Genomic DNA, 27,246 nt, shown 5'->3' with positions numbered 1-27,246 from the left:
CTGCCCGATGCACTGGGGTACGGACAGGGTGACAGTGTGTCCCGGTCACTCAGCAGTGATTGCCATGGTCCAGCCAGCTCCTCCCCACTCACCCCTGTCATCCACAGTGACAAACCCGAACCCTCTGTGTGGCATTCAAGGTCCTGGATTTGCCCAACCACTCCAGCTTCAGCTCCTACCAGCCACCCTGCCTAAAAGGCACTGTCCCCTTGGAAAGCGACACCCGTGGTTTGTCTCCCAGCCCTGAACTCACAGGCCCCTGGCCCTTTGCATGTGCTATTCTACTGGAGCACCCCCTTTGCATGGGAGCTGTGGGGTCAGAAGGCCTGGGGTTTGAATCCCAGCCCTGCCCCCTCTTGGCCATGTGGCCCCACACAAGCTCCCCAACCTCTCCGTGCCTTGGTGTCCTCATCTGTAAAATGGATTAACTGTTCCAACTGAATGGTTTCCCTTCACGCATGGCCTGATACACTGAGGATGTTGCTGCCACTGTTGAACTCTGTGATTTGGGAGACACCCACGCGGCCCATCCAGTGCCCCTCTCCTCCTACCCCACAAGCCACTTCCTTCTCCAACAGAACAAAGCCTTTTCTGACATCTGCAAACACGCGTCCACAAGGCCTCAGAGGAGAGGTCTTGTGTTCATGCTCTGCCCTGCTTCCTGGAAGCACCTCAGTGACCAGGAATTAAGGACAAAAACATAACGAGAGAAAAAGTGAGCCATATCACCCCAGCCCAGTGGGGTCCCAGGAAACGGTGGTTTCCAGTTGATGAGGAACGAGACTGAGCAATGGAAACAGGTATAAAGGTTAAGAGAGAAAAAGAACTGGAGGCCTGAGACGCAGTATCACCAACGCAAACCTGCAGCCCCACACTTCCCAGCTAACGCCAGCCCAGACAGCCCTCTGTGAATCTCAGCTGCTTGGAGATGGTCTACGTTTCCTCCTGAACTCAGCGTGGTGTTGGGAGACTTGCAGCCATCTATGAGGCATCGGGAACGTGGGTGCAGCCGTTGTGGGATGCCCCCATCAAAGGGTCGGGCGATGGAACTAAATCTCGTGGAACTAGAGACAAGCAGAAGCCAGAGAGGGCTCTGGGGATGCAGACCCAGTCAGGCCCCTTGTCCCCGAAGCCATGGGTCCAAGGGCCTGGCGTTCAGTTGGGGGACAGGGTCCCCGACATCATAGGTTAAGCTCCCTAGGGCAGAGTCCAATCCAAGGCGTGCCTGGCTTGCTCTGACTGCAGGGCCTTTGCACGTCCTGTTCCCTCTGCTGGACAGACACCCCCACACATCTTCTGTCCATCAGATCTGCGTCCAAATGCAACCTTAACAGAGAGTCCTTCTCCCGTGACTGTTGTTGGTGTTGTCTGCCACCAAGTCGATTCTGATTTATGATGACCCCATGTGATACAGAACTGCCCCACGGTGTTGTCTGGGCTGTCATCTTTATGGGGGCAGATTGCCAAGTCTTTCGCCCTCATAGCTACTGAGTGGGTTCAAACCACTGACCTCTGAGTTAGCAGCTGAGCACTTAACCCCTGCACCACTAGGGCTCCTTCTCCATTAACTACCTCCCTACCTTGCTTTATGTTTTCTGCAAGCATCTATTGTGTTTATTGCATTATTGGCTTAATTGTCTGTCTCCCCAGTGAGGGCAGGGTGTGCCTGTCTCGACTGCTGCTGTACCCCCAGGGCCCAATGAAGGGTCGGCACGTGGTGGGTGCCTGTTCTATCCCCAGGGCTGATGAAGGGTCAGCACACAGTAGATGCCTGCTGTATCCCCAAGACTGCTGAAGGGTCAGCACGCAGTAGATGCCTGTTGTATCCCCAGGGCTGATGAAGGGTCAGCACACAGTAAATGTCTGCTGTATCCCCAGGACTGCTGAAGGGTCAGCACGCAGTAGATGCCTGCTGTATCCCCAGGGCTGATGAAGGGTCAGCACACAGTAGATGTCTGCTGTATCCCCAGGACTGCTGAAGGGTCAGTACGCAGTAGATACCTGCTGTATCCCCACGGCTGATGAAGGGGTCAGCACGCAGTAGATCCCTGCCGTATCCCCAGGGCTGACGAAGGGTCTGCATGCAGTAGGTGTTTGCTGTATCACCAGGGCTGATGAAGGGTCAGCCCAGAGTAGATATCTGCTGTATCCCCGGGACTGCTGAAGGGTCAGTACGCAGTAGATACCTGCTGTATCCCCAGGGCTGATGAAGGGTCAGCACACAGTAGATGCCTGCTGTATCCCCGGGACTGCTGAAGGGTCAGTACGCAGTAGATACCTGCTGTATCCCCAGGGCTGATGAAAGGTCAGCACACAGTAGATATCTGCTGTATCCCCAGGGCTGACGAAGGGTCTGCATGCAGTAGGTGCCTGCTGTATCCCTGGGGCCTGATGAAGGGTCAGCACTCAGTAGATGCCTGCTGTATCCCCGAGACTGCTGAAGGGTCTGCATGCAGTAGGTGCCTGCTGTATCCCTGGGGCCTGATGAAGGGTCAGCACTCAGTAGATGCCTGCTGTATCCTCACGGCTGATGAAGGGTCAGCACACAGTAGATGCCTGCTGTATCCCCAGGGCTGAAGAAGGGTAAACACACAGTAGATGCCTGCTGTATCCCCAGGGCTGCTCAAGAGTTGGCATGCAGTAGGTGCCCACTGTATCCTGGGCCCAGCAGAGTGTTGGTACGTAGTAGGTGCTCAGTAAGTAGACAATGATTGGATGAACTGGCAGGGGGACACACAGGAAGCGTCACCCCTACCTAAGGGGAAGCCACCCTGAAGGTGGGGACTAAAGACAAGGTTCAGGGAGCCCCAGGCCAGGAGGAAGTCCCATGGGAGTGGGGGGTCACTGCAGACCAATGAAGGGTGGCCACCCCTGATGTGGGCTGAGTGCTGCTGCAGGCACACAGAAAATCTGATCCTATGTGAAGGGCCAGTCCTGCCATCACTTTCTGGGGTCACCTGCACCCTGCCACAACCCCTGCCACCTGTGTCCCCCGCACACCTCCGCACTCCAGCCAGTGCCCTGGCACCATGTGCCTGATACAGCCACAGGCCAAGCTCACTCCTAAAGTGCTCCACTGTGCCTTTCCATTCTGTCCCCATGCAGATGAAGCCTCAGGGTCTCCGCGAGGACAGGTCCTGCTCCGGGCCAACCAGGACTGGGATGGAGCCATGTTGGGTCCAGAGTCCAAGGCACATAGCTGAGGCTTGGGGCAGTGAGTGGTAAAGAGTCCCGGCTCTGCCATTAGGAGCTGTGTGACCCAGCTGTGCCTCAGTTTCCCCTGCTTCAAGGTGGCACTCACATCCCCTACCTCCGAGGCAGTGAGGACGTGGTGAGCCCAGAGCAGAGCCTGTGCAGAGTGAGGGTTTTGTCAGGAGCCACTAAAATGGCCAGTGGCCAAGGCACATGAGGCTAGCTGCCCCCCGGAAGCTGACTCCAGCCTCAGTCCATGTGACGGGGGGCACCCCGGAAGCTGACTCCAGCCTCAGTCCATGTGACTGGGGGCAGGGCAGAGACGAAGGGGAAGCTGTGGTTTCCAGGGCTGGGGACAGCAGTGGGGGCTGGGACAGCGCCACGCCCTGAAGCACTGGGCCTGGAGGACATTCCTGTGCCCTCATGCATCAGGCCCCAGCTCCCCAGATCTCACAGCGAATCCCTTTTCCTTCAAGTGGCCCAGGTCACGTGCACAGGGCTAACCATCGAGGCCAGCGGTGGCCACTGTTTCCCATGAGGGCCCAGAGTCGACACTCAGGCCACATGGTCTTGGCCAAGAGCGGTCAGCTCTGCCACCGCATCACCAAGCAGCACAGACAAGCTGTGATGACTAGCTGTGCTGAGGAAGCTTGTGGACAGGTGACCCTGGTCCCCAGCCATGCTTTGCTGACCCAGGCCCAGAACAGGGACCACCATCTTGCTTTTGAGACAGCAGCCCCCTTCATCGCCCAAGGCTTCACTTGGAGAGGGGTTCACAAACACCCCACGGCCTGGCCTGCCCCATCTGTGCCCCTTCATCCCACTGCAGTCCCGCAGAACCCAGTTCTCAAGCTTCAGATCCAGTGAGTTCTGCCCTGCCCCAGCATGTGGACCCCTCCCCTGCCCTGGGGCTGGGCATTGAGTCCCTGGCTGCTCCTACCAGCCCTGTGGGCTCAGGACCCGGCCTGCGAGTCAGCTGAGCTCAGAAGCAGGGTTGGCTGCTGCTCCACCTGCCGGGACCCAGAAAACATGATCCAGGAGACTTTCACAGAACCTACATTACCAAATCCTGCTGGCCTAGTAGTTAAGAGCTACAGCTGCTAACCAAAAGATTGGCAGTTCAAATCCACCAGGCACTCCTTGGAAACCGTACAGGGTCGATGTGAGCTGGAATCAACTTGACAGCAACGGCTTTGGTTTTTGGTAAGGGCACCACCTGGTCTCTGGAGCCCAGCCAGGGCCACGGTGTACCTGCACCGAGTGTCGGCCATCAGTCCTGGGACCCAGTGCCTGAGAGACTCCACACTGAGGGTTCACATCAGGGGCTGGGTGCTCAGCTCTCCTATCAAGCACTTTAAGTACCTTTGTGCTTTACAGGTGAACGCCCCCTCTCTAGAGAAGCAAGTGCCCCCACCTGGGCAGAGAAGTGCCACCTCACCTGGGCAGATGGATGCCTCCCTCACCTGGTCAGAGAGAGGGTGGGTCCCAGGCAAGACAAGACGTGCCCAGAACACTTGTGGGGCTGTGGGGAGTGCGGACAGATCCCAGCCCCCTAACTCCTTCCACGCTCCCCTACTACTCTAGGGTAAACCAGTGTGGCTAACTTCTCCCGGCGGTCAGCACCCCGAGGGCCCTTGGGCGCTGAGAGCTGATAGGGTGTGATGAAAGAGAAGGCTATGACCCCGCAGAGCAGAGCTGGCTCCTCCAGGTGCTCCGTCTGGAGAGGAGAAAGCCGTTGTCGTGGCAACCAAGCAGCCTAGGAAGGAAGGTGCAGACGGCTCTCCGGGGGGCCTTGGAGGAAGGCCTCCACGCAGGCCGGGGCAAGGGGTGGAGGGCCCTGGGAGCCCGCCAGAGCGTGGAAGAGTGGTACTGAAGCGCGGCCAGAAAACTGCTTTTTTGAGCACATTTTCTCCAAGAGGTGACCTGGCTGTAAACGGGAGCTGGGGCGTTCCTGGCAGAGCGTCCTGCTAGGTGGTCCTAAGAAAGTCCCAGCAAGATCCCCCAGGGCACGTCTGAAAGCCCGGCCTCTCCCTCCTCTTTTCCTGCCTCTTAGCCCCTCCCTCCTCCTTCCCTGCAGCCCGGCCCCTCCCTCCTCCTTCCCTGCAGCCCGGCCCCTCCCTCCCCCTTCCCTGCCGCCCGGCCCCTCCCTCCTCCTCCCCTGCAGCCCGGCCCCTCCCTCCTCCTTCCCTGCAGCCCGGCCCCTCCCTCCCCCTTCCCTGCAGCCCGGCCCCTCCCCCTCCCCTGCAGCCTGTCCCCTTCCTGGAAGCCTGGCCCCTCCCTCCTCCTCCCCTGCAGCCCGGCCCCTCCCTCCTCCTCCCCTGCAGCCCGGCCCCTCCCTCCCCCTCCCCTGCAGCCCGGCCCCTCCCTCCCCCTCCCCTGCAGCCTGTCCCCTTCCTGGAAGCCTGGCCCCTCCCTCCTCCTCCCCTGCAGCCTGCCCCCCTCTCTCCTCATTGGCAGAATGGCTGCTGAGATCCACCTGCGGGCTGTGAGAAGGCTTCAGTGGAGTGACCTATGCCCAAGGAGGCAGCGTGTGGTCAGTGCTGTTAGCGACAACGTAAGTCAGAACCACATACTCCACTTCTCTTCAGAAAAAACAGAAAACTAGGCAGGGCACAAAAAGGGTGCGCCATCACCTCTGAGCGAGCTCTCGGGGTTTGTGCTCAACTACACCCTCAGATTCCGAGAGCAGAATGGGGACACAGGCTGCCCGGCCAGGAGAGCCAGAGTGGGACCCACACCCAGGCTGGGCAGGGAGAGCCAGGGAGGAGCTGGGAGGAGGCAGGGATGTGGGGAGGCGGGGCCGGAAGAGGACTAAGGGGCGGGGCCTGGGGCGGGGGCTATGAGGGGTGGGGCCTGGAGGCGGGACAATGAGGGTGAGGTAGAGGAGGCCATGAGGCTAGGGGCGTGGAGGGTGGGGCTATGGGGTGGGGCAGGGGAGGCGGGGCCATGGGGGTGGAGCTGGGAGGGCGGGGCCATGGGTGAGGAGGAGGGGCCATGGGGTGGGGGCCGGGGAGGCAGGGCCATGAGGCTAGGAGTGCAGGGGTGGGGCCATGGGGTGGGGCTGGGAGGGCGGGGCCGTGGGGTGGGGCCGGGAGGCGGGGCCGTGGGGGTGGGGCCGGGAGGGGGGGCCGTGGGGTGGGGCCGGGAGGCGGGGCCGTGGGGGTGGGGCCGGGAGGCGGGGCCGTGGGGGTGGGGCCGGGAGGCGGGGCCGTGGGGTGGGGCCGGGAGGCGGGGCCGTGGGGGTGGGGCCGGGAGGCGGGGCCGTGGGGGTGGGGCCGGGAGGCGGGGCCGTGGGGTGGGCCGGGGGGGCCGTGGGGTGGGGCCGGGAGGCGGGGCCGTGGGGTGGGCCGTGGAGGGGGGGGCCGTGGGGTGGGGCCGGAGAGGGGGGGGCCGGGAGGCGGGGCCGTGGGGGTGGGGCCGGGAGGCGGGGCCGTGGGGTGGGGCCGGGAGGCGGGGCCGTGGGGTGGGCCGGGGAGGGGGGGCCGTGGGGTGGGGCCGGGAGGCGGGGCCGTGGGGGTGGGGCCGGGAGGCGGGGCCGTGGGGTGGGGCCGGGAGGCGGGGCCGTGGGGTGGGCCGGGGAGGGGGGGCCGTGGGGTGGGGCCGGAGAGGGGGGGCCGGGAGGCGGGGCCGTGGGGTGGGCCGGGGAGGCGGGGCCGTGGGGGTGGGGCCGGGAGGCGGGGCCGTGGGGTGGGCCGGGGAGGCGGGGCCGTGGGGTGGGCCGTGGAGGGGGGCCATGGGGTGGGGCCGGAGAGGGGGGGCCGGGAGGCGGGGCCGTGGGGTGGGCCGGGTGTGAGGCCGTGGCGGGAGTAGGGCCTGGGAGACGGATGTTGGGGAGACGGGGGCGCCATGAGGAGGTGACAGGGCCCAGGGCCTGGGGTCCAGGAGCCCTTATGAAATACCACAGAGGCCCGTCAGGACGGGTGGGGGCCGCGACAGGGCCACAAGCGCCACCATCTGGAGGGAACGTCAGAAACGCCACGCAGCTGCCGAACGCCCAGAACTCAGCAACAGCCGGGGCAGAACCACCCCGGGTTCCGTGAGCCCTGCTACAGCGTGGGCGCCGTTCCTCAGGATCGAAGGTAAAAGCCGAGAAGCGCTATTGTGCACAGGGCGGTGGGCGAGCGGCCGGGGACCCGGGTCCGGAGGGGCCTGGGCACGAGCATACAGGTCTCGGGGCGTCCCCTGGCCGTGAAGGTGGGACAGCACCCTCTGCACGGAGCCTGTCCCTGCTCTGTAACGGAGGATAGGACAGCACCCCGTGCATGGAGCCCGTGCCCCGTCCATAATAGCGGACAGCACCCTCTGTGGGACTGCATGGAGCCCGAACCCCGACCGTAAGGGGGAGACAGCACCCTGTACATGGAGCCCGTCCACCATCCATAATGGGGGACAGCACCCTGTCGCGGAGCATCAGCCCACCGCCTGGCAAATGTTGTTGTTGTTAGGTGCCGTCGAGTCGGTTCTGACTCATAGTGACCCCACGCACAACAGAACGAAACACTGCCCGGTCCTGCGCCATCCTCACGATCGTTGTTATGCTCGAGCTCATTGTTGCAGCCACTGTGTCAATCCACCTCGTTGAGGGTCTTCCTCCTTTCTGCTGACCCTGTACTCTGCCAAGCATGATGTCACAGATGAGACACATGATAAACGAGGGCCACCCCACTGCTGCCGTTATGGAGAGGCTGTGTGGCCTGCTGGTTGGGTGCATGGATTTGAGTTCCAGCCCTGCCACCTCCCAGCTGTGCAACTTCAGGTAGGCTACTTCACCTCTCTGCATCTTAGTTTTCCACCCATAAGAGGGTATTCCACGTCCTCTTCTGAAACTGGCCTGAATTTCTGGCAGTTCCCTGTCGATGTATTGCCGCAGCCATTTTTGAAGGATCTTCAGCAAAATTTTGCTTGCATGTGATATTAATGATATTGTTCTATAATTTCCACATTCATCTGGATTCAGGCCGATTTCAGAAGAGGACGTGGAACTAGGGATATCACTGCTGAGGTCAAATGGATCCTGGCTGAGAGCAGAGCATACCAGAAGGATGTTTACCTGTGTTTTATTGAATATGCAAAGGCATTCGACTGTGTGGATCATAACAAACTATGGATAACACTGCAAAGAGTGGGAATTCCAGAACACTTAATTGTGCTCATGAGGAAACTTTACATAGATCAAGAGACAGTTGTTCGGACAGAACAAGGGGATACTGATTGGTTTAAAGTCAGGAAAGGTGTGCGTCAGGGTTGTATCCTTTCACCATACCTATTCAATCTGTATGCTGAACAAATAATATGAGAAGCTGGACTATATGAAGAAGAACAGGGCACCAGGATTGGAGGAAGACTCATTAACAACCTGCGTTATGCAGATGACACAACCTTGCTTGCTGAAAGTGAAGAGGACTTGAAGCACTTACTAATGAAGATCCAAGACCACAACCTTCAGTATGGACTGCATCTCAACATAAAGAAAACAAAAATCCTCACAACTGGACCAATGAGCAACATCATGATAAACAGAGAAGAAACTGAAGTTGTCAAGGATTTCATTTTACTTGGATCCACAATCAACAGCCACGGAAGCAGCAGTCAAGAAGTCAAAAGACGCATTGCATTGGGCAAATCTGCTGCAAAGGACCTCTTCAAAGTACTGAAGAGCAGGGATGTCACCTTGAAGACTAAGGTGCGCCTGGCCCAAGCCATGGTATTTTCAATTGCATCATATGCATGCAAAAGCTGGACAATGAGTAAGGAAGACCAAAGAAGAATTGACGCCTTTGAACTGAGGTGTTGGCGAAGAATATTGAATATACCATGGACTGCCAAAAGAACAAACAAATCTGTCTTAGAAGAAGTACAGCCAGAATGCTCCTTAGAAGCAAGGATGGCGAAACTGCGTCTTACATACTTTGATACTTTGGACATGTTGTCAGGAGGGTTCAGTCCCTGGAGAAGGACATCATGCTTGGCAGAGTACAGGGTCAGCAGAAAAGAGGGAGACCCTCAACGAGGTGGACTGACACAGTGGCTGCAACAGTAAGCTCAAGCATAACAACTGGGCAGTGTTTTGTTCTGTTGTGCACAGGGTCGCTATGAGTCGGAACCGACTCGACGGCACCTAACAACAACAAGGGGGTGTTAATAACACCTCTCTCCTAGTGTTCTCAAAGGACTAGGTAAGTTACTGTGCAATGCACTGGCAGTAAGCACTGTCCCCGCCCAGAGGGGCCGTTCCGTAAGTGCTGACTGTGGCTACAGTGCGGCCCGAGGTGGCTCAGCACCAAGGACAGTGCCCCGAGCTCAGGAAGCTCCAGCTCTGGTCCAGGCCCCAAAGCAACGGTGTCTGGCTGCGGGGGCGCCTGATTTTGTACTGTTTGTGGGGCCCTGGTGGCACAGGAGGGTCTCTGTGAGTCGGAATCCACTCCACAGCAATGGTAGTTTTTCTGGCTTTTGTTGTTGTTGTTGTTTGGTGTCGCAGTGGATAACCATTTGGCTGCTAAGCAAAAAGGTCCATAGTTCAAACCCACCAGCCACTCCTTGGAGACCTGATGGGGTAGTTCTGCTCTGTCCCATAAGGGTCACTGTGAGTCGGAAATGACAGCAATGGGTTTTGGTTTAGGTATCTGTGGTCTGAATGTGACCATTTCAAGCTCACACAGTGACACAGCAAGGTCACGAACACAGACTGGCAAGAGAGGCACAGGACTGACCTTACGATTTGGTACAAACCAGCTCTAACAGGCCACTGGTCACACTGGGGAGACCAAAGGACCCCCAGAGAGGCATCCCCACTGTCTGGAGCAGCCATACCCATTCCAGAGAAGGGGAAACTGAGGCTTAGGGAGGTAGGAAGGGACCCAGGACAGGACTCTCGGTGCCTGCGTCTCCTCTGATTCACGCCTTGCTGGGGTCCTCCCTCCCTATCACAACACCATCGCCCGGCCATGGTTTTCTGCTTCACTGAGCATCTACTATGGCCAGACATTATTCTTGCACAGAGAGCAGGCCAAGTGCTCGTAGCCGCCCCACCCACCCGCCCAGCCACAGGACCCACTCTGTGAGCAGGAGTCAGAAATCTGCCCCATGCCGAGGCTTGGCATAACACCAGCTTTCACCATGAGCAATCGCTCAGAGACAGAAAAATCAATGGAACCATATTTAAAATTCTCTGGTGCTAAAAATAAAGCAGGGGTCAGTCAGCTGATGCCTTTATGCAATTTGTCACCTTTAAGCCACACCAATCTCGAGAAAAATCACCCAGAGCTGCCTCAGTCTCCACATGCTGGCATTAAAGGATGTGGCAGGTTGTTTAAATGGATGCTGGGATGGTGGGGGCAAAACAGAGCTTCAACAACCAGCAAGATGCAGAGTCCTAGGGAACAAGCCTTAAACACTGAGGGCTGTTGTTTGAGAGAGAAAAACAACATGGCCAATAGCTAGGCACCTGTCTGTACCAGGTCCCGTGCATGAGTGACTGGGCCATTCCTTACGAAACGTTCCTAGGATAAGGGACTCTTCCAAATTTGATACCCAGGACGTTGAGCAACAAATAGAAACCCAGGTCTGCCTGACCCCTTCTCTCACTCCTGAACGCTGGGGGTCCCTGGCTATCAAGCCCCAGGTTGGTAACAGGTGGGACCTGTGGCCTCTTCCCCTTGAACACCAGCCTCTCCCACTGTAACCGGGCCCTGCACTAGGGGCTAGGACACAGAGGAGGGGGGCTCAGGGTGAGCTCCCAATCCAAAGGGCTTCACCGGACATGGGAGGGCAGTCCTATCAGCAGACACTGAGAGCCCAGTGTCCCCAGAGAGTGGCAAAGAGGCTGTGCCCCATGAGACCCTGACTGAGACGGGTGCAGAGAGGACGGAAAGGCAGGCGATGGAAAGGTGGCCAGGAGCTGGCTGTGCAGGGGAAGGAGAGACAGAGAGGCAGGACAGGGAGGAGGCCTGGGAGAGGGAGGAGGGAGAGAGGGAGAGGGGCAGGAGAGGGAGGAAGGAGGGGCGGGAGAGGGAGATGGGGGGAGGGGCAGGACAGGGAGGAGGGGGAGAGGGGGAGAGGGAGGAGGGGGAGGGGCAGGAGGGGGAGGGGGAGAGGGGCGAGACAGGGAGGAGGGTGAGAGGGAGGCACAATGGCCAGAAGGCACTCCACCTAGGGCAAGCAGGTGTGGGGTCACAGAGACAGGTATGGGGTCAGAACAGGTGTGGGCTCAGAGGCAGGTATAGGGTCATAGAAGCAGGTATGAGATTAGAGGGTCAGGAACAGGGTCGTGGAGGCAGGTGTGGGGTCACAGAGACAGGTGTGGGGTCACTGAGGCAGGTATGGGGTTACAGAGGCAGGTGTGGGATCACAGAGGCAGGTGTGGGGTCACAGAGGTAGATATGGGGTCACAGTAGATATCCTGAGGCTGCTTTCTTATTGTCTAATCATCAAAGCAATGCCCAACTTTCCTTCTGTATGAAAAAATTTCTCCTTTCTCTTGAAAACTTTACTAAAAAAGTTTGCTTAAATGCAAACGTCACCATTTGGACATGAGGTGACTGTCCCGCAGCAGAAATTGTCCAGCTGGTCCTGAGACAGAGCAGCATCTCGGGACAAGGCAAGACCCCACGGAGCAAGAGAGAGGACTCAAAGCCCAGGCCAGGAGGTGTGCTCCCCCTTCTCCTGGCCTGGGCACCCCCACCACTCCAGGCTTTTTCTCAGGACGAACCAGAACCAGGGCAGATCACCCAGTAAGCAAGGTAGGCATGGGGTTACCTGTACGTACTTACTAATCTGTAGTGAAGTTTCAAACGCGGTGAGAAACGTGTGAAACTGTCCACTACAGAGAACTAAGTAGGCACAAGTAAGCCCGTGCTTACCTTGCTTACTGGGTCGGCCGCCCTGCCAGAGACCATAAATTTGAAAAGAGGCTTTGATTCTGTAGGAAGGTGCTGCGGGGCTGAAAGAGAGACGGATGCCATATCTACAAGCAGAATCTTTGAAGTGGTGAAAAAATGTGAAATTGTTCACTACAGATTAGCAAGTAAGCACAAGTAAGCCTGTGCTTACCTTGCTTACTAGGTAATCTGCCCCTGACCAGAACTGCCACCCTCTGACGGTGCAAATCCTCAGCCGCACTTGCTCCAAGGGTGCCCCCCAAACTCAGAGCAAGCTCAGAGCGGTGTGCACGCTCCAAGGGCGCCCCCCAAACTCAGAGCAAGCCCAGAGCGGTGTGCACGCAGGCTGCCTCTCCTCTGCGGCTTCCCCACATCAGAAGTAGGCGCCTTTTCTCGTTGTTCCTCAGCTCCGACCCGTGGTGACCTCACATACAACAGAATGAAACGCTGCCCAGTGCTGGGCCATCTTCACGGTCTTTGGTCTGCTCGAGTCTGTTGTCGCGGCCACTGTGTATGCTCAGGGCCTTCCAAGCCCAGAGGCTCATCTCACGGCGCCGTATCGGACAACATCCTGTCATAATCCATCGGGCTTTTAGAAGTAGATGACCAGGCCTTTCTTCCTAGTCTTAGCCTACAAGTTCCACTGAAACCTCTCTACCACAGGCGACCCTGCTGGTGCTTAGCTTCCAGCATCACAGCAACACACGGCCACTGCAGTATGACAAATGGACAGAAGGAAGGTCTTCCCTTTACTCGGCTATCACCAGACCCGCCATCACACCTGCAGCCTGGAGTCCCATACCTTCCCTCCAAGGCAGATGTCCCACTAACCTTGGGGCCAGGCAGCAGCAGGGCATCTCTGGTAACCTCATCAGGGGACGTTTCCACAAGCACACGAGCCCCAGGGACTCCACTCACCTCCTCCACCTGCCTAATTATAGGGCTCAGCTGCACAGCTGGGGTGCTACAGCCAGCTCTGCAAGCTCCAGTGTTCTGTAATACACTTTGTGCTCTTGTACCTCAGGGGCCAAGACCTGTGTACAGCTAACACCTTGTCTCTGCAAAGTGCAAGGACTCACACAGGCTGGGCACTGAGTGATGGGGGCCCCATTCCATGGAAGCCCCTTCTCACTGCCCTCGCCTGTGTGATGCTCTGGACCTCCTCACCTGGCCTGCAGCTGTGGTTGGGCACCGCTTCCACTCCCTCCACACACTCTCTCCACACAGCCCCCTGGTCAATTCCCCATCAGCCCAAGAAAACTGCACACGGCCATGCTCATCGGCCCCACTCCCTCCCAATAGTACCTGCCACCTGCCTGCACACCTGTTACCTGCCCGCACACCTGCCACCTTCCCACACACCTGCCACCTGCCTGCATACCTGCCTGCACACCTGCCACCTGCCCGCACACCTGTTCCCTGCCCACACACCTGCCACCTGCCCGCACACCTGCCACCTGCCTGCACACCAGGCATTTGCTTGTTGGTTACATTACCAGTCTATCATCTGTCCACTCTGGGAGGTCAGGGACCAGTCTGCCCAGTTTGAGCGCTGAGTACAGGGCCTGGCACACAGCAAGCGCCCAATAAATGTCTGTCAGTAAACAGGGAGCTCGCCACCCTGTGGCCAGGGCACATCTGTGTTGAGGACAGGTGAAGAGGTCAGGCTGACGGTGACGACCTGGGACGGCAGTGCCGCAGCCCTGGGATACTTCACCCCTATTTCTTACAACTGACCTGGTCTACTGTCCTGTGGCCACCTTGGTGCAAGAGCCATGATACAGCCCCAGATTCACGAATTACCTTCACCATGTTCGGTAAAGTGGAGGGCCAGCGAAAACGAGGGAAACCGTAATGAGACGGATTGACGCAATAACCATAGCGCTTCACTCTGTTATACATACGGTTGTCATGAGTCGGAGCCAACTCAACAGCAGCTTACACCTCTCTCGCACTCCACCACCTCCTGCCCATGGCCACACACAGCCCTGCCCATCACTGTCTTGCCCGGGACCTCCTCCCTGGCTGCCTGGCTTCCTGGCCTGTCTGGTCCAACCCTCCCCACCGCCCCACAGCCCCACAGAGCCCTCTGAAGCCGGCTGTGCTGCCCCTGCTTACAAAGCACCCGTAGCTCCTTAGCACCCAGCCACAGCTGGGTGGGAGAGACAGAGCAGGAGGTAGCACACGTCAAAACCTGAGAAAGGGTCTCAGTTATTCCACCCCCTTTTGGTGAACACAGGTCCCTGGGTGGTGGAAATGATCAACATGCTCAACTACTAACTGAAGGCTGGTGGTTCAGACCCATTCAGAGGAGCCTAGGAAGAAAGGCCTGGAAATTACTTCTTAAAAATCAGCCACTGAAAACCCTGCGGAGCACAGGGCTACTCCGACACACACGGGGTCGCCACGAGTCAGGGTTCGACTCCCCAGCAGCTGGACTGATGAATGCGGGAGAGCGCCTCTGCTTTGCGCTGTGGTGTCTTTAACACCCAAACACGCACTCGCCTCTGCCTGAGGAGGGAACCGGCCTCAGCGTGTATGGTGTCTGCACTGGCCAGCTCGGCGGCCACCAGCCACGTGTGGCCCTTGACATTTGAATCTGATGACATAAAATAAAATACAATTTGGAATCCCATCTGCCAGTCACCCAGCCACATTCCAGCCGGTCAGCAGCCACACCCGGCTGGGGGCCACGAGGCGGTACAGCGACACAGGGCGTTTTCCCCGTTAATCTCTGGATTACCTCCTTTTCACGGCACGGGATGCTGGCTTATTTTCACTGGTGGTAGTGAGATAGAAGTCCCCTTTCAAATGACATGTATTAAGCAACTTGGTTTAAAGAAAATGAATAAAAATTAGGAAAACCTGGGGAAGCGGAAGGACAGACAGCCTCAGAAGGAGGAACAATTATGAAGGGGCTCTCGTGGAAGACCGAGCGCGGGGGGCTCGGGTCCCTGGGGGCGTCCATCCATTCCGACCACAGCGAGGCCCTGTTCCCATCTTCCCCATTGCCACCTCCTCCCACATCGCCGTCTCTCCCTCCCTCGTACCCCACGCCCTCCCGCCGCACATCACAAGGGGCAGCTCGGTGTAGGGGTTACATATGGGGACACCGAGCCAGCAGTCTTATTTGAACCCCACTTTAACACTTGCTAGGTGAGCCCCGGGCAAGTGATTTGGTGTCGCAGTGACTTAGCTTTCTCATCTGAAAAGGGGTGGCCACAGCGTCTACCTCCTAGGGCTGTGGTATGGAATGTGTGTACGTGAAATGCCCCACACAGTCCCGGCGCCCGGACCTCCTGCAGCAGCATCACTATTATCCTGACAGCCCCACAGGCCCCCTGCCCTGCCCCTCCAGCTCCGAGGGGCCAGGCTCACCCCAAGCCAGCGTCAGCACTCCTTTCCTCGCAGTAGGTGGGGGGAATCCATCCTGTTGCTCTAAGCCTGCCCCAGATACAGGGAGCTGCTGGGCAGGGGCCCTCCCTGGACCCCTAGAGCCCTATTCAGCAGGACCCTGACCTGTGGGTGTCACCCTGAGCCCTGGGCAGGACCCCGTGTGGGTTCTGACCTGTGGGTGTCACCCTGAGCCCTGGGTGGGACCCCGTGTGGGCTCTGACCCGTGGGTGTCACCCTGAGCCCTGGGTGGGACCCCGTGTGGGCTCTACCTGTGAGTGTCACCCTGAGCCCTAGGCGGGGCCCCGTGTTGCTCTGACCCCCGAGTGTCACCCTGAGCCCTGGGCGGGACCCTGTGTGGGCTCTGAGCCCCGGGTGTCACCCTGAGCCCTGGGCGGGACCCTGTGTGGGTTCTGACCCCCAGGTATCACCCTGAGCCCTGAGCGGGACCCTGTGTGGGTTCTGACCCCCAAGTGTCACCCTGAGCCCTGGGCGGGACCCTGTGTGGGCTCTGACCTGTGGGTGTCACCCTGAGCCCTAGGTGGGGCCCTGTGTTGCTCTGACCCCTGAGTGTCACCCTGAACCCTGGGCAGGACCCTGTGTGGGCTCTGATCCCTGGGTGTCATTCTACTGAGACCCTGTGTGGGTTCTGACCCCCAGGTGTCACCCTGAGCCCTGGGCGGGACCCTGTGTGGGCTCTGAGCCCCGGGTGTCACCCTGAGCCCTGGGCGGGACCCTGTGTGGGTTCTGACCCCCAGGTATCACCCTGAGCCCTGAGCGGGACCCTGTGTGGGTTCTGACCCCCAAGTGTCACCCTGAGCCCTGGGCGGGACCCTGTGTGGGCTCTGACCTGTGGGTGTCACCCTGAGCCCTAGGTGGGGCCCTGTGTTGCTCTGACCCCTGAGTGTCACCCTGAACCCTGGGCAGGACCCTGTGTGGGCTCTGATCCCTGGGTGTCATTCTACTGAGACCCTGTGTGGGTTCTGACCCCCAGGTGTCACCCTGAGCCCTGGGCGGGACCCTGTGTGGGCTCAGAGCCCTGGGTGTCACCCTGAGCCCTGGGCAGGACCCTGTTTGGGCTCTGAGCCCCGGGTGTCACCTTGGGCCCTGGACAGAATCCCAGTACTGAGTATCCAACACCAGTGCAGCCTGCTAGGCCTCAGGGAGGAGGGTCCGAGGTGCCCTCTGTCTCTGGCGGGCAAGGGTACTTCCTCAAGTGCACTGACCCCTGGGGAGTCCTGGTCTGATGCACAGCCCTCCTGGCCTGGGGCGGGAGGGGTCCCCTGTGGGCACACAAGCAGCCAGCAGCCAAGAGGTAAAGTCCTGTTAATAATCTCAACATGTGACTCCCTCCGTGGGCATTCACATGCTGGCAGCTGGCGCGGCCTCACTAAGGATGTAAACCCTCCCCTGGCCGGGCAGAAGGATACTGAAGCTGCGGTCTGTGATGGCCAGGTGCCACAGGTTGATGCGCAGGTCATCGGCCGACATGTAGGTCTCACAGTCACTGTTGACGGAGATGGAGTTGATGTGGTAGGTGTGGCCATTGGCGAAGACCCTCCGCGGGCTTACCTCCACCATCAGATCCATGGGCTTCAGCACCGGCACCTGAAGCAGAACAGGAGCGGTTAGAGCAGGGGTGGTACCAGGTGAAGAGGGGGCGGTGGGCGTGAGGTGTAAACTAGAGGCAAGGAACACCCAGATGGGGTCCGTCCTGCGGGTAGGGAACAAGCAAGGACAAACATCAAACGAAGGCCCCACCAGCTCTGAGGGAAGGGCTGCCCCCCACCCACGAAGACTGGAAGGGTGGTATGCGCCCAGTGTTCTGTCTCCTAGTCGGGACAAGGGGCTGATGGTCCAGCAAACCCTCAGTACAGAGTCCCTGGGGTGGCTGCCTAGGCGAGGACCATATCCTGGTGACTGCAAGGTGAGGGAGCTGCCACCTGTTCTTATGAGTGCAAGGTGGGCAGAGCTACGCAGGCACACCTGGGCAGAGGAAGAGGACGATTTTTATTTGTGTAGAAAGGCGTGAGAGAGGTGAGGTTAGTAGGGTTTTTCCCCCCTAAATTTATTTTGTTGTTACAAGGTTAAAAACCATTGCTGTTGAGTCGATTCCAACTCTATCGACCGTAGAGGACAAGGCAGAGCTGCCCCATAGAGTTTCCAAGGAGCAACGGGTAGGTTCCAACTGCTAACATTTTGGTTAGCAGCCATAGCACTTAACCACCACATCACCAGGGTTTCAAGGTGAGTAGGGTTTAAACAGATGAATAGGAGTTCACTAAACAGACAAGGTAGAGGAAGGCCTCCTTCGCTCCATGGCCTGTGTCCCTCTGTCACAGCACGGCCACCCTTCACTGGTGTTTCCAGGTGCACTTCCCCAGGGGGCTGGGAGCACCTTGGGGCCAGGGGCCGAGCCTTACTCGCTCATCTCTGGGCCCAGGGCCGAGCGCAGGACAGGTCTTGGTAAGTGATGAGTGTCTCCACATGAAGCGCATAGATTACAGAGAAATCACTCAGGCTAGGATGGTCCAGGTGGTGTGCGGGAAACGAGGGGACACCTGGACTCCAGCCTCCTTCTCCCTTTCCTCTCCTCCAGCCTCAGTTTACAGTTCATGCAGACTTCGGGGGGGCCATACAGAGAAAATTCCAGGTGCTGGGAGGGAAACGAACATGATTCCCGCAGGCCACAGGCTCTCCCACCAAATGCCAAGCCAGCTGAGAGGTGACGACTGCACCTCGTCCTCTAGACAAAGCCTCACCCACCTCCTGGGGAGGGAGGGATGGCACCAGCACCCCATCACTCAACACCAAGGCTCACCAGCCCCGCCCCTGAGAACTGATTTCGCAATCTGAAGTCATTTGGCGGTCAACCTGCTTGAAGGTCGATTCCTCCTTCTCCAGAACAACACAGATGACCACTGTGTGGACGACCACTCACTGGACACTCAGCGTGGAGGACACCACGTGGGCCTGTGCAGTCATCTGGGGAATAGGCAGGGAGTGGTTTGCTGATTTTGAGAGCTTCGGTCCAACCCGAGGGAGACGGGACCTCGGGTGAGGTGACCTGCTCCTTGGATGCCATTAGACTGTGAATACTGGGCTGAGGATGGCAGCCACCTCCCCGAGTCTCCCTCGCTTCCCCACCAGCACCCAGGCCACCTCCTCTGAGCCTGGCCTGCTCCCAGGCTGTGGACTCAGGAAGACGCAGACCCACCCTGCCCTCCAGGCCGCCCAGCTCTGCTCACTGCAGCCGCCAGCTCCCGGGGCTAGGGTCAGGCTCACAGCAGGCACGCAAACGAGTAAACCCCAGTTAGCTGTCCACCAGACAGTCCTCAACCAACTTGGGTAATGCCCCTGCCAGGCACCGTTCTGGAAGCCAGGGATAGCACAGGGCAGCCTCCGGGGTGCTGCCTGCTCTGGTGAAGAAGGAGAGAAACAGCTTTCACAGACCCCTTTCCACACGGCTCTCCTTGAGGCAGGCAACCCAAGTCCCATTTCAGGGAATAAACTGGAACATGGGCTCTGGAGCCAACCTTGCCCTGGTCCAGATCTGACTCCGACACTTAGTCTGTGTAACCTGGGTCAGCTCATTTTGCCCCTCAGTCTCCTCATCTGTGGAATGGGAATGAAGTAACAGTGCTCTGGTGAGGACTGGAGGAGCTGTGCTAGGTTGGACGGCGCCCCACGTGCTCCATGCCTTACGTTCTTGCTCCAGACAAGGAATCTGAGGCTCAAACCTGCCCAGGTCACACTGCCAGGGAGCGGCAGAGGCAGGATTTGAACCCAGGACTTGTGACTTCCGTGTAGCCAGCCTTTCCACTGGGAGAACGATGAGTCCTTTTAGCCCTGGGGACGAGAGCTTGCTTTAGCCCAGCTCTGCAGCTTAACGTTCCAGCCTCTTGTACCTAAACTGCCGTCTTAAGCTGTGCCTTTGTAAAAACTACAGAAATCTAAAGTTCTAGGCTTCCTCCTGCCCCTGCAAAGGGCTGGGAATTCACAAGGCGCAGCCCGTCTCCTCCGGCTCTGCCACCAACGTGGCGGAGCATCTTTGGGCGATTTCCTGCCTCTCGCTGGGCCGCGGTCCCCCTTCGTATATGACTTGCTCGCCACCCTCCATCAGGGGTGAAACGCACTTTAAAACCTGTCGCTGCTGAGCAGATCCCAACTCACAGTGACCTCGTGTGTTACAAGGAGAGCTGCCCCGTAGGGTCTTCTTGGCTGCAGTCTTCACAGAAGCCGATCACCGGGTGTTTCTTCTGCGGAGCTATTGGGTGGCTTTGAACAGCCAACCTTCAGACTCCTAGCTGACTGCAAACTGCTTGCACCACCCAGGCTTCTGGAAAGCGTCTCCTCACAAGACCCCCAGAAGAACGACGATCATCTCCATTTTGCTGGTGAGGAAACTGAGGCAGGCTGCAGGGAAATGCCCATGGCCACCCGACCAGTAAGCAGCCCGCCAGGACTTGAACTTGGTTCAAACCTCAAAGGCCCTTCAGGTCTCAAAATGCTCATGGTTTATTAAGAGAAGTGCAAACCTACTTCCCACGTGCTTCCGTCTTACCTGCAGAGATGTCACTGTGGAAAGGTCCTTGAGTTTCCCTTCTTCATCCTTCAGGTTATATCCTTCGGGTCTCTTATCTCGTTCGGTAATCTTCCATAGTTTGATAGTTTTATCTTTAAAAACAGAACAAAGTAAAACAAGACACATAACTTACATGAGCACAAAGAATGTAATATCGGCTTTAGTCATGCAGGCACTGAGGCGTTAGTCCGTAAACCGCTGAACCGTTCCCGTCCCCGGACACGCAGCTTCCTCCCGTCTCCATCGTTATGTACCCACCCCGGTCAGCATATCTGCATATGAGACACCAGCTTCGTTCTCTATTATTTCCTCACAACTGATTCCTAAGGGGTAAAGGTGCTGGGTCAAAAGGTACGACACACATGCACACACATGCACAAACACAGAAATGCACATGTACACACACGTGCACACACACACACACACAGGCAGGAAAGGCCCCTCACCGTTGGTGGACAGGAGGGAGTGGGCGGCGTTCTGCTGGGGGAGCCATTTGATCTTGTTGATTTTCTCCTCTATCTCCAGGCTCTTGAGATAGTCGAACTCGGGCTCGTGGCTCTGGAAAGTGCTGTAGACGTCGTACTCGCCCTGGCTGTGGGGCCCATTTTTACTCTGCAGGAAACCCCGGAGAAGGGGCTGAGCACAGGCCTGGCCAGGGCGGGCAGGATCAGGCACAGAGGTAGACGCTTGACAGGGTACATCCACAGGGGCCTGACCGCCAGGGTGATGGGTGCCAAGCAGGCAAATGGGGCCATCCCAAGGGCCAGAGATGACTCTGCACATTCAAATGGCCAACCGCTGGCTGGGTAACACTGCCCCTCGCTGGCCAAAGAAGTAAAAGGGGAACCGAGCCAGCTCTCATTTATTAAGCACCTACCGCATGCCAGCATGGAGTCCAGAGCTGCCCACACAGCCCCTCACTGCATCCTGACTGCCCCTCACTGCGTCCTGAATGTGTCTGCACTGTGTCCTCACAGCCACTCACTGCATCCTCACAGGCCCTAACTACATTCTCACAGCCCTTCCCTGCGTCCTCACTGCCCCTCACTGCATCCTCACTGGATCCTCACCGTGTCTTCCCAGCCACTCACTGCATCCTCACTGTGTCCTCACTGCGTCCTCACTGCCCCTCACTGTGTCCTCACAGCCCCTCACTGCATCCTCACAGCCCCTCACTGTGTCCTCATGGCCCCTCACTGCATCCTCACTGTGTCCTCAACTCCTCACTGTGTCCTCACTGTGTCCTCAAAGCCCCTCACTGTGTCCTCACTGCATCTTCCCTGTGTCCTCAGCCCCTAAGTCCCCACAGCCCCTCACAGCCCCTCACTGCATCCTGTGTCCTCACAGCCCCTCAATGTGTCCCCACAGCCCCTCACAGCCCCTCACAGCCCCTCATTGCATCCTGTGTCCTCACAGCCCCTCAGTGTGTCCTCACAGCCCCTCACAGCCCCTTGCTGCATCCTCACTGTGTCCTCACAGCCACTCACTGTATTCTCACAGCCCCTCACTGCATCCTCACTGTGTCCTCAGCCCCTCATGGTGTCCTCACAGCCCCTCACTGTGTCCTCACTGCATCCTCACAGCCCCTCAGCACTGAGTGCCAAGACTGTCCCTGTTTTAAAGATGGGAGGGAAGCTTGGGAGACTGCGACCCGCCTCAGGTGGAGTGTCCACTAAGCAGTCACTCCCTCCACTGAGGTCTGACCTCCTTTGTGTCTCTGACCTGTATGCATCCCGTGTTTCTGAGATGTTGCTCTCTCGAAGAACAGATGTGTGTTGGAGCCAGCAGGACATGGGGGCTGGATACCCTGAGATCTCAGACCTGGGATAGAACCTTCTACTGGCTTTCCTGGGCATTCCTGTCCTGCTTAGGCAGCAGAGCCCCTATGATAAAGACCCTCCTGCTGGAAACCCTGGTGGCATAGTGGTTAAGAGCTACAGCTATTAAGCAAAAGGTCAGCAGTTGGCATTCATCAGCTGCTCCTTGGAAACTCTATGGGGCAGTTCTACTCTGTCCTATGGGGTTGCCATGAGTTGGAATCGACTTGACAGCAATGGGTCGGTAGAGCCCAAATGGTGAGGGTGCCGAGTCCACCCCATGGACCAGGGATCATGTTGCCTGGAGATGACTCATGTTTATATGGACAACATAAAATCCCAACAGAAACATATCTGCCCAGGACCCAAACAAGGACAAGGGACCAAGTGCAGCTGTATGTTTTCTGTCAACTTTTAAAAATGTTATCTGTGTTTACAATTATTTACATGCTGCTGTCTTCTGCCTGAGAAACTTTAAAGCTCTTCAATATTTTTGCCTCCAGTTCACTTCATCTCCCAGGAGCCCTGGCTCTGAAACAAGGGTCAGGGACCAGAATTAAGAAAAACTTAAAGCAGAAAAATTAAAAATTAAGAAACTTATATCTGCCCATTTAATCTTTTTCTGGACGTTGCGAAAGGGGGCTTTGACTGGCATCCCTGTGGACAATGAGACAGTGAGACAGCTAACTCCCCTCACTGTATCCTCACGGCCCCTCACAGATCCTCACTCAGCTGGAGACAGCTGACTCTGCTCACTGCATCCTTGTGGCCCCTCACTCACCTGGAGGCAGCTGACACCCCTCACTGCATCTTCAGAGCCCCTCACAGCCCCTCACTCAGCTGGAGACAGCTGGCTCCCCTCACTGCATCCTCATGACCCCGCACTCAGCTGGATAGAGCCGACTCCACTCACTGCATCTTCAGAGCCCCTCACAGCCCCTCACTCAGCTGGAGACAGCTAACTCCCCTCACTGCATCCTCATGGCCCCTCACTCAGCTGGAGATAGCTGACTCCCCTCACTGCATCCTCGTGGCCCCTCACAGCCCCTCACTCAGCTGGAGACAGCCGACTCCCCTCACTGCATCCTCACAGCCCTTTACAGCCCCTTACTCAGCTGGAGACAGCCGACTACCCTCACTGCATCCTAACAGCCCCTCACTGCCCCTCACTCAGCTGGAGACAGCCGACTCCCCTCTCTGCATCCTCACAGCCCCTCAGGGCCCCTCACTCAGCTGGAGACAGCCGACTCCCCTCACTGCATCCTCATGGCCCCTCACTCAGCTGGAGACAGCCGACTCCCCTCACTGCATCCTCACAGCCCCTTACAGCCCCTCACTCAGCTGGAGACAGCCGACTCCCCTCACTGCATCCTCATAGCCCCCCACTCAGGTGGAGACAGCTGACTCCCCTCACTGCATCCTCACAGCCCCTCAGGGCCCCTCACTCAGCTGGAGACAGCCGACTCCCCTCACTGCATCCTCATGGCCCCTTACTCAGCTGGAGACAGCTGACTCTCCTCATGGTCCCTCACAGCCCCCTACTCAGCTGGAGGCAGCTGACTCCGGGCTCTGAGCTCTTTAGCCAGTCTCTGTCCCAGCTCCTCATCTGGAAAAGGGGAGTAATTGTAGCACCCAACTGAAGCCACAGGGTTCTGTGAGCAACACGGGGAGAGCCAGCCCTCAAGAGCATCAGCTGCAGGGGGGAGGGGGATCTGGAGGAGAAGAGGACGCTACTGCAGTCTCCCCTCCTCCCCTCCCCCTCCCTCCACCTTCTTTCCCTCTTCCCTCCTCCCCCTCCTCATCCTCCTGTCTTTGACACCCTCCTACTCCTTCCCTCCTCCTCCTCTCCCTCCTTTGTGCCTTCCCTCTAATTCCTTCCCCTCTTCTCCCTCACACCTTCTGGGGTTCACACCCTTCCTTCTTCAGCGTCTCATCTCAGGCCCACACTGATGGGCGCCAGGACCCCTCTGAGGCAGGGTGGGTGACTGCCTGGTGCCTGGTGTGCTGCCCACCCATCTCTGTGTCTGTGAAATGAGGTAAACCCCAACCCCAAGATGGGCAGTGAAGAGAGAGAGGGGCCTCTGCAGCACACACGGGGTCTGGTGGTAGGTGCTCAATAAATGGGGCCATTCATCCCAAACCTCTCTCGGTGTTGTAGGAATGGCACCCCCTCACCCAGACCCTGGAAGACAGCCAGTCCCCCTGGGCCAGGTCCAGGGCTAGGCAGAAACCTCAACTCAAAAGCTGGACAGAGTTGAAGCCTCTAGCTCTCCCTTCCTGGCCCAGCTCCTGCCCTGTTATCAGAAGCATCTCGGCCTCATCTCTGCCCCTGGTGTCCAGAAAGAGCGCGACACACATCAGCAGGCAGCAAGCATCTGTGGGGTATGGGGGCTGTGGGCAGGGACCCAGTGCTGACCCGGTCCCGTTCCCGGCTCCAGGGCCCAGTATATCCTCCGCCAGCTCCAATCGTGGGAAAGGCAGCCAGGGAGCACCCCCAAGGAGCACGATTCTCCGTGGGTCGCGCAGACCACAGCCCCCGCCCCCAAACCCTGGCTCACCTCTGGCTCCCGCTGAAAGATGACAACCCGGCCGCCCTTGTCGCCCGTGGCCAGCAGCTCCCCGGTGTGGTTGAACTCAACGGTGGAGATGATGTCAGCTGTGGGGGTGAGAGACAGGAGGGTTGGTGTGAGGACCCAGGGCTGCCCATCTGACAGCACTTAGGGACATCAGAGAGACTGCGCCTGCATACCCCATCCCTGGGGACCCCATCCCTGTGTGGCCCCCTCCCTGGGCACCCCATCCTTGGGCACCCATCCCTGGGCACCCCATCCCGTCCCCTCCTAGGGCACCTCATCTCTGGGCACCCCACCCCTGGGTGGCTCCTTCCCTGGGCACCCCCTCCCCAGGGGCCGTCCCTGGGCACCCCCTCCCTGGGCACCCCATCCTTGGGTGGCCCCCTCCCTGGGCACCCTATCCCTGGGCACCCCATCCCTGGGTGGCTCCCTCCCTGGGTGCCCCATCCCTGGGTGACCCCCTCCCTGAGTGACCCTGCCCTGGGCACCCCATCCCTGGGGGTTCAGCAGCGTTCCCTGCCCAGCGCCCAGCTGACGGATCCCCCCTGTTCCCTCCCCATAGGCTGCTGGACAGAGACCCCCGAGGCTCCCCACTATGTTCTCTCTTCCTTCCCTTCCTCCAGGAAGCAGGTGGGGTGCTCTCACCTGCTGACCTGGGTAAGGTAGAGTCAAATCTGAGCTCCTCAAACCCAACCCAGCCCTGCTAGACCAGAGCCACTGAGACAAAACAACCCTCCCCTCCCACCAGGGCCAGAGCCTCGGAGGACCTGGTGTGAGAACACGTGAGGGGTGGGCCTAGGCACCCCCGCCCTGCCGCTCAGAGTTGGAGGGACCCAGCGTGAGAACACACGGGGGATGCTCTAGCCCCGCCCCGGTCCCACCGCTCAGAGTCAGGGGAACCCCCGTGGTGATGCTCTAGGCGCCCCCAACACCACCACTCAGAGTCGGGGGTACCCAGCGTGAGAATACACAGGGTCCCAGGAAAGGGAGGGCCATTTTAGTGGGTTGGGGTGGGAAAAGCGCAAGAGAGGCCAGGCTGGCGGGTCCTTGAAGGGGGGTGCCCCGGGGGAGGGGGTGGCAAAGGCCAGGCACACAAAGTGGCCTGTGCCAGTGTCTCCCCTTGGGCCTGTTGTGGTTGAATTGTGTCCCTGCAAAAGACGGAGGTGATGAGGGAGGCAGATATTGGGGTGATGAGTCTACAAGCCAAGGGATGCCAGCAACACCAGAAGCTGGGGAGACAAGGGAGGGTCCTCCCATAGAGCCTCCAGAGAGAACATGCCCTGCCCACACCTTGACTTTGGACTCTTGGCCTCCAGAACCGTGAGAAGATACGTTTCTGCTACTCTAAGGCCCCACCCCCAGTTTGGGCACTTTGTCATGGCAGTCCTGGGACACTCATCCAACTGCCTTAGGGGATATGGGCCCTGAAGGACAAGCCCGGGGAGGCCGGGGTGAGAGGACCAGGGGCAGGCGCAGGACTGGCTGGGCTGGGAAGGGACAGTACCCACCCCACGCCCTCAGAGGATGTGGCAGGGGCCCCGGGGCAGCTGTGGGGGACACCAACTCTCTAGTCCCTGGCACTGGACACCAAGCTGGTGTCTGAGCTGCCTGCACTGGCCTAGCCTCCACCTTCAGGCAGGACACCTGGCAGGGTCTCTGCAGACAAACGAGGCCTTCCCTCAGGCGCCTGCCCAGGGCCCAGCACATGGAGGGCTGAGGGTAGACTGCCCCTCCCCTCAAACCTAGCAGTAAGGCCCACCTCCAGGAAGGCCTCCGGGGTTTTCCCCAGTCCGCGGTCCTGGACACTTCATTCCTCTCTGGGTGTACCTGACACACGTGCCTCCCAACCCTGCTTCCAGACCATAAACCCCACACTTCAAGGTGCCCAGGAACTTCCCATGGGATCACCCCAACCCCTGGAGACTGACAGAAAGGGCCACCCCACCTCCAAGCCTGGGTTTCTCCATTTGAGACAGAGGAAATGGCATTCTGCCACCAACATTCCTGAGTCTGAGTCACAGGATGGGGAGTGGAGAACGACTGGGGGCCCAGGGCTGGGTCGGAGGGAAGTGCAGGGGTGGATGGGGGCTTAGCCTGGGTCAGAGGGGAGGACAAGGAGGGCTAGCCTGGGTCAGAGAGGAGGGCAGGGGTGGGTGAGAGGCCTAGCCTGGGTCAGAGGGGAGGACAAGGAGGGCTAGCCTGGGTCAGAGAGGAGGGCAGGGGTGGGGGTGCTAGCCTGGGTCAGAGAGGAAGACGGCAGGGGGCTAGCCTGGGTCAGAGAGGGGGGCAGCACAGGGGACTTGACTGGTCAGAGAAGAGGGCAGGGGTGGAGGGCTAGCCTGGATCTGAGAGGAGCGTGGGCGGGGGGGCTAGCCTGGTCAGAGAGGAGAGCTGGCCTGCAGAAGGACCCAGGCGGCCCTTCACTGAAGCTCATCAACGAGGAGCCATGGGCCTCGCTGCCAACACGCTTTAGTGGGGCCATATGATGACATTTGTTTTTAATCTGAATTCGTTACTAACATTTGAAAAGGAGAGAATTCCACATAAAAATCTGCGTTTCCAGTACATCTTAAAAAAAAAACAGGAAATTCTAGAACACTGTCTGGTATGCCCAAGCGGGTAACAGCTGGAGAGGGCTGAGCAGGGTAGCTACCTTTCCGGCGGTGGACTCTGGGTACAGAAACCCGTGAACCAGCTTAGCCAATAGGTGTGCTACTTTCCAGTGAGTCACAGCCCTGCCCGCCGTCCTTTGGCCCTGCTGCACCACAGTCCACCTCCTCCTCCCCAGCCAGAGGTCTCCTGGCCCCACC

General features: G+C 58.6%; 1 protein-coding gene across 2 annotated transcripts in view; it reads right to left on the bottom strand.

The window, feature by feature from the left end:
• Nucleotides 1-27,246, bottom strand: part of PPP2R2C (protein phosphatase 2 regulatory subunit Bgamma) — a 116,520-nt gene that overhangs the window by 21,487 nt on the left and 67,787 nt on the right. For both annotated transcript variants that reach the window (XM_049886800.1, XM_049886801.1), the window contains exons 2-5: nt 24,422-24,519; nt 20,493-20,658; nt 20,026-20,138; nt 16,892-17,069 (exon numbers count right to left, since the gene is read on the bottom strand). In XM_049886800.1, coding sequence (XP_049742757.1) covers nt 16,892-17,069; nt 20,026-20,138; nt 20,493-20,658; nt 24,422-24,519 — 555 coding nt within the window. The remainder of the gene's footprint in view (nt 1-16,891; nt 17,070-20,025; nt 20,139-20,492; nt 20,659-24,421; nt 24,520-27,246) is intronic.

This window comes from Elephas maximus, chromosome 5, assembly GCF_024166365.1.
Source record: "Elephas maximus indicus isolate mEleMax1 chromosome 5, mEleMax1 primary haplotype, whole genome shotgun sequence".
NCBI lineage: Eukaryota > Metazoa > Chordata > Mammalia > Proboscidea > Elephantidae > Elephas > Elephas maximus.
This window is presented reverse-complemented; position numbering and strand designations above follow the sequence as displayed.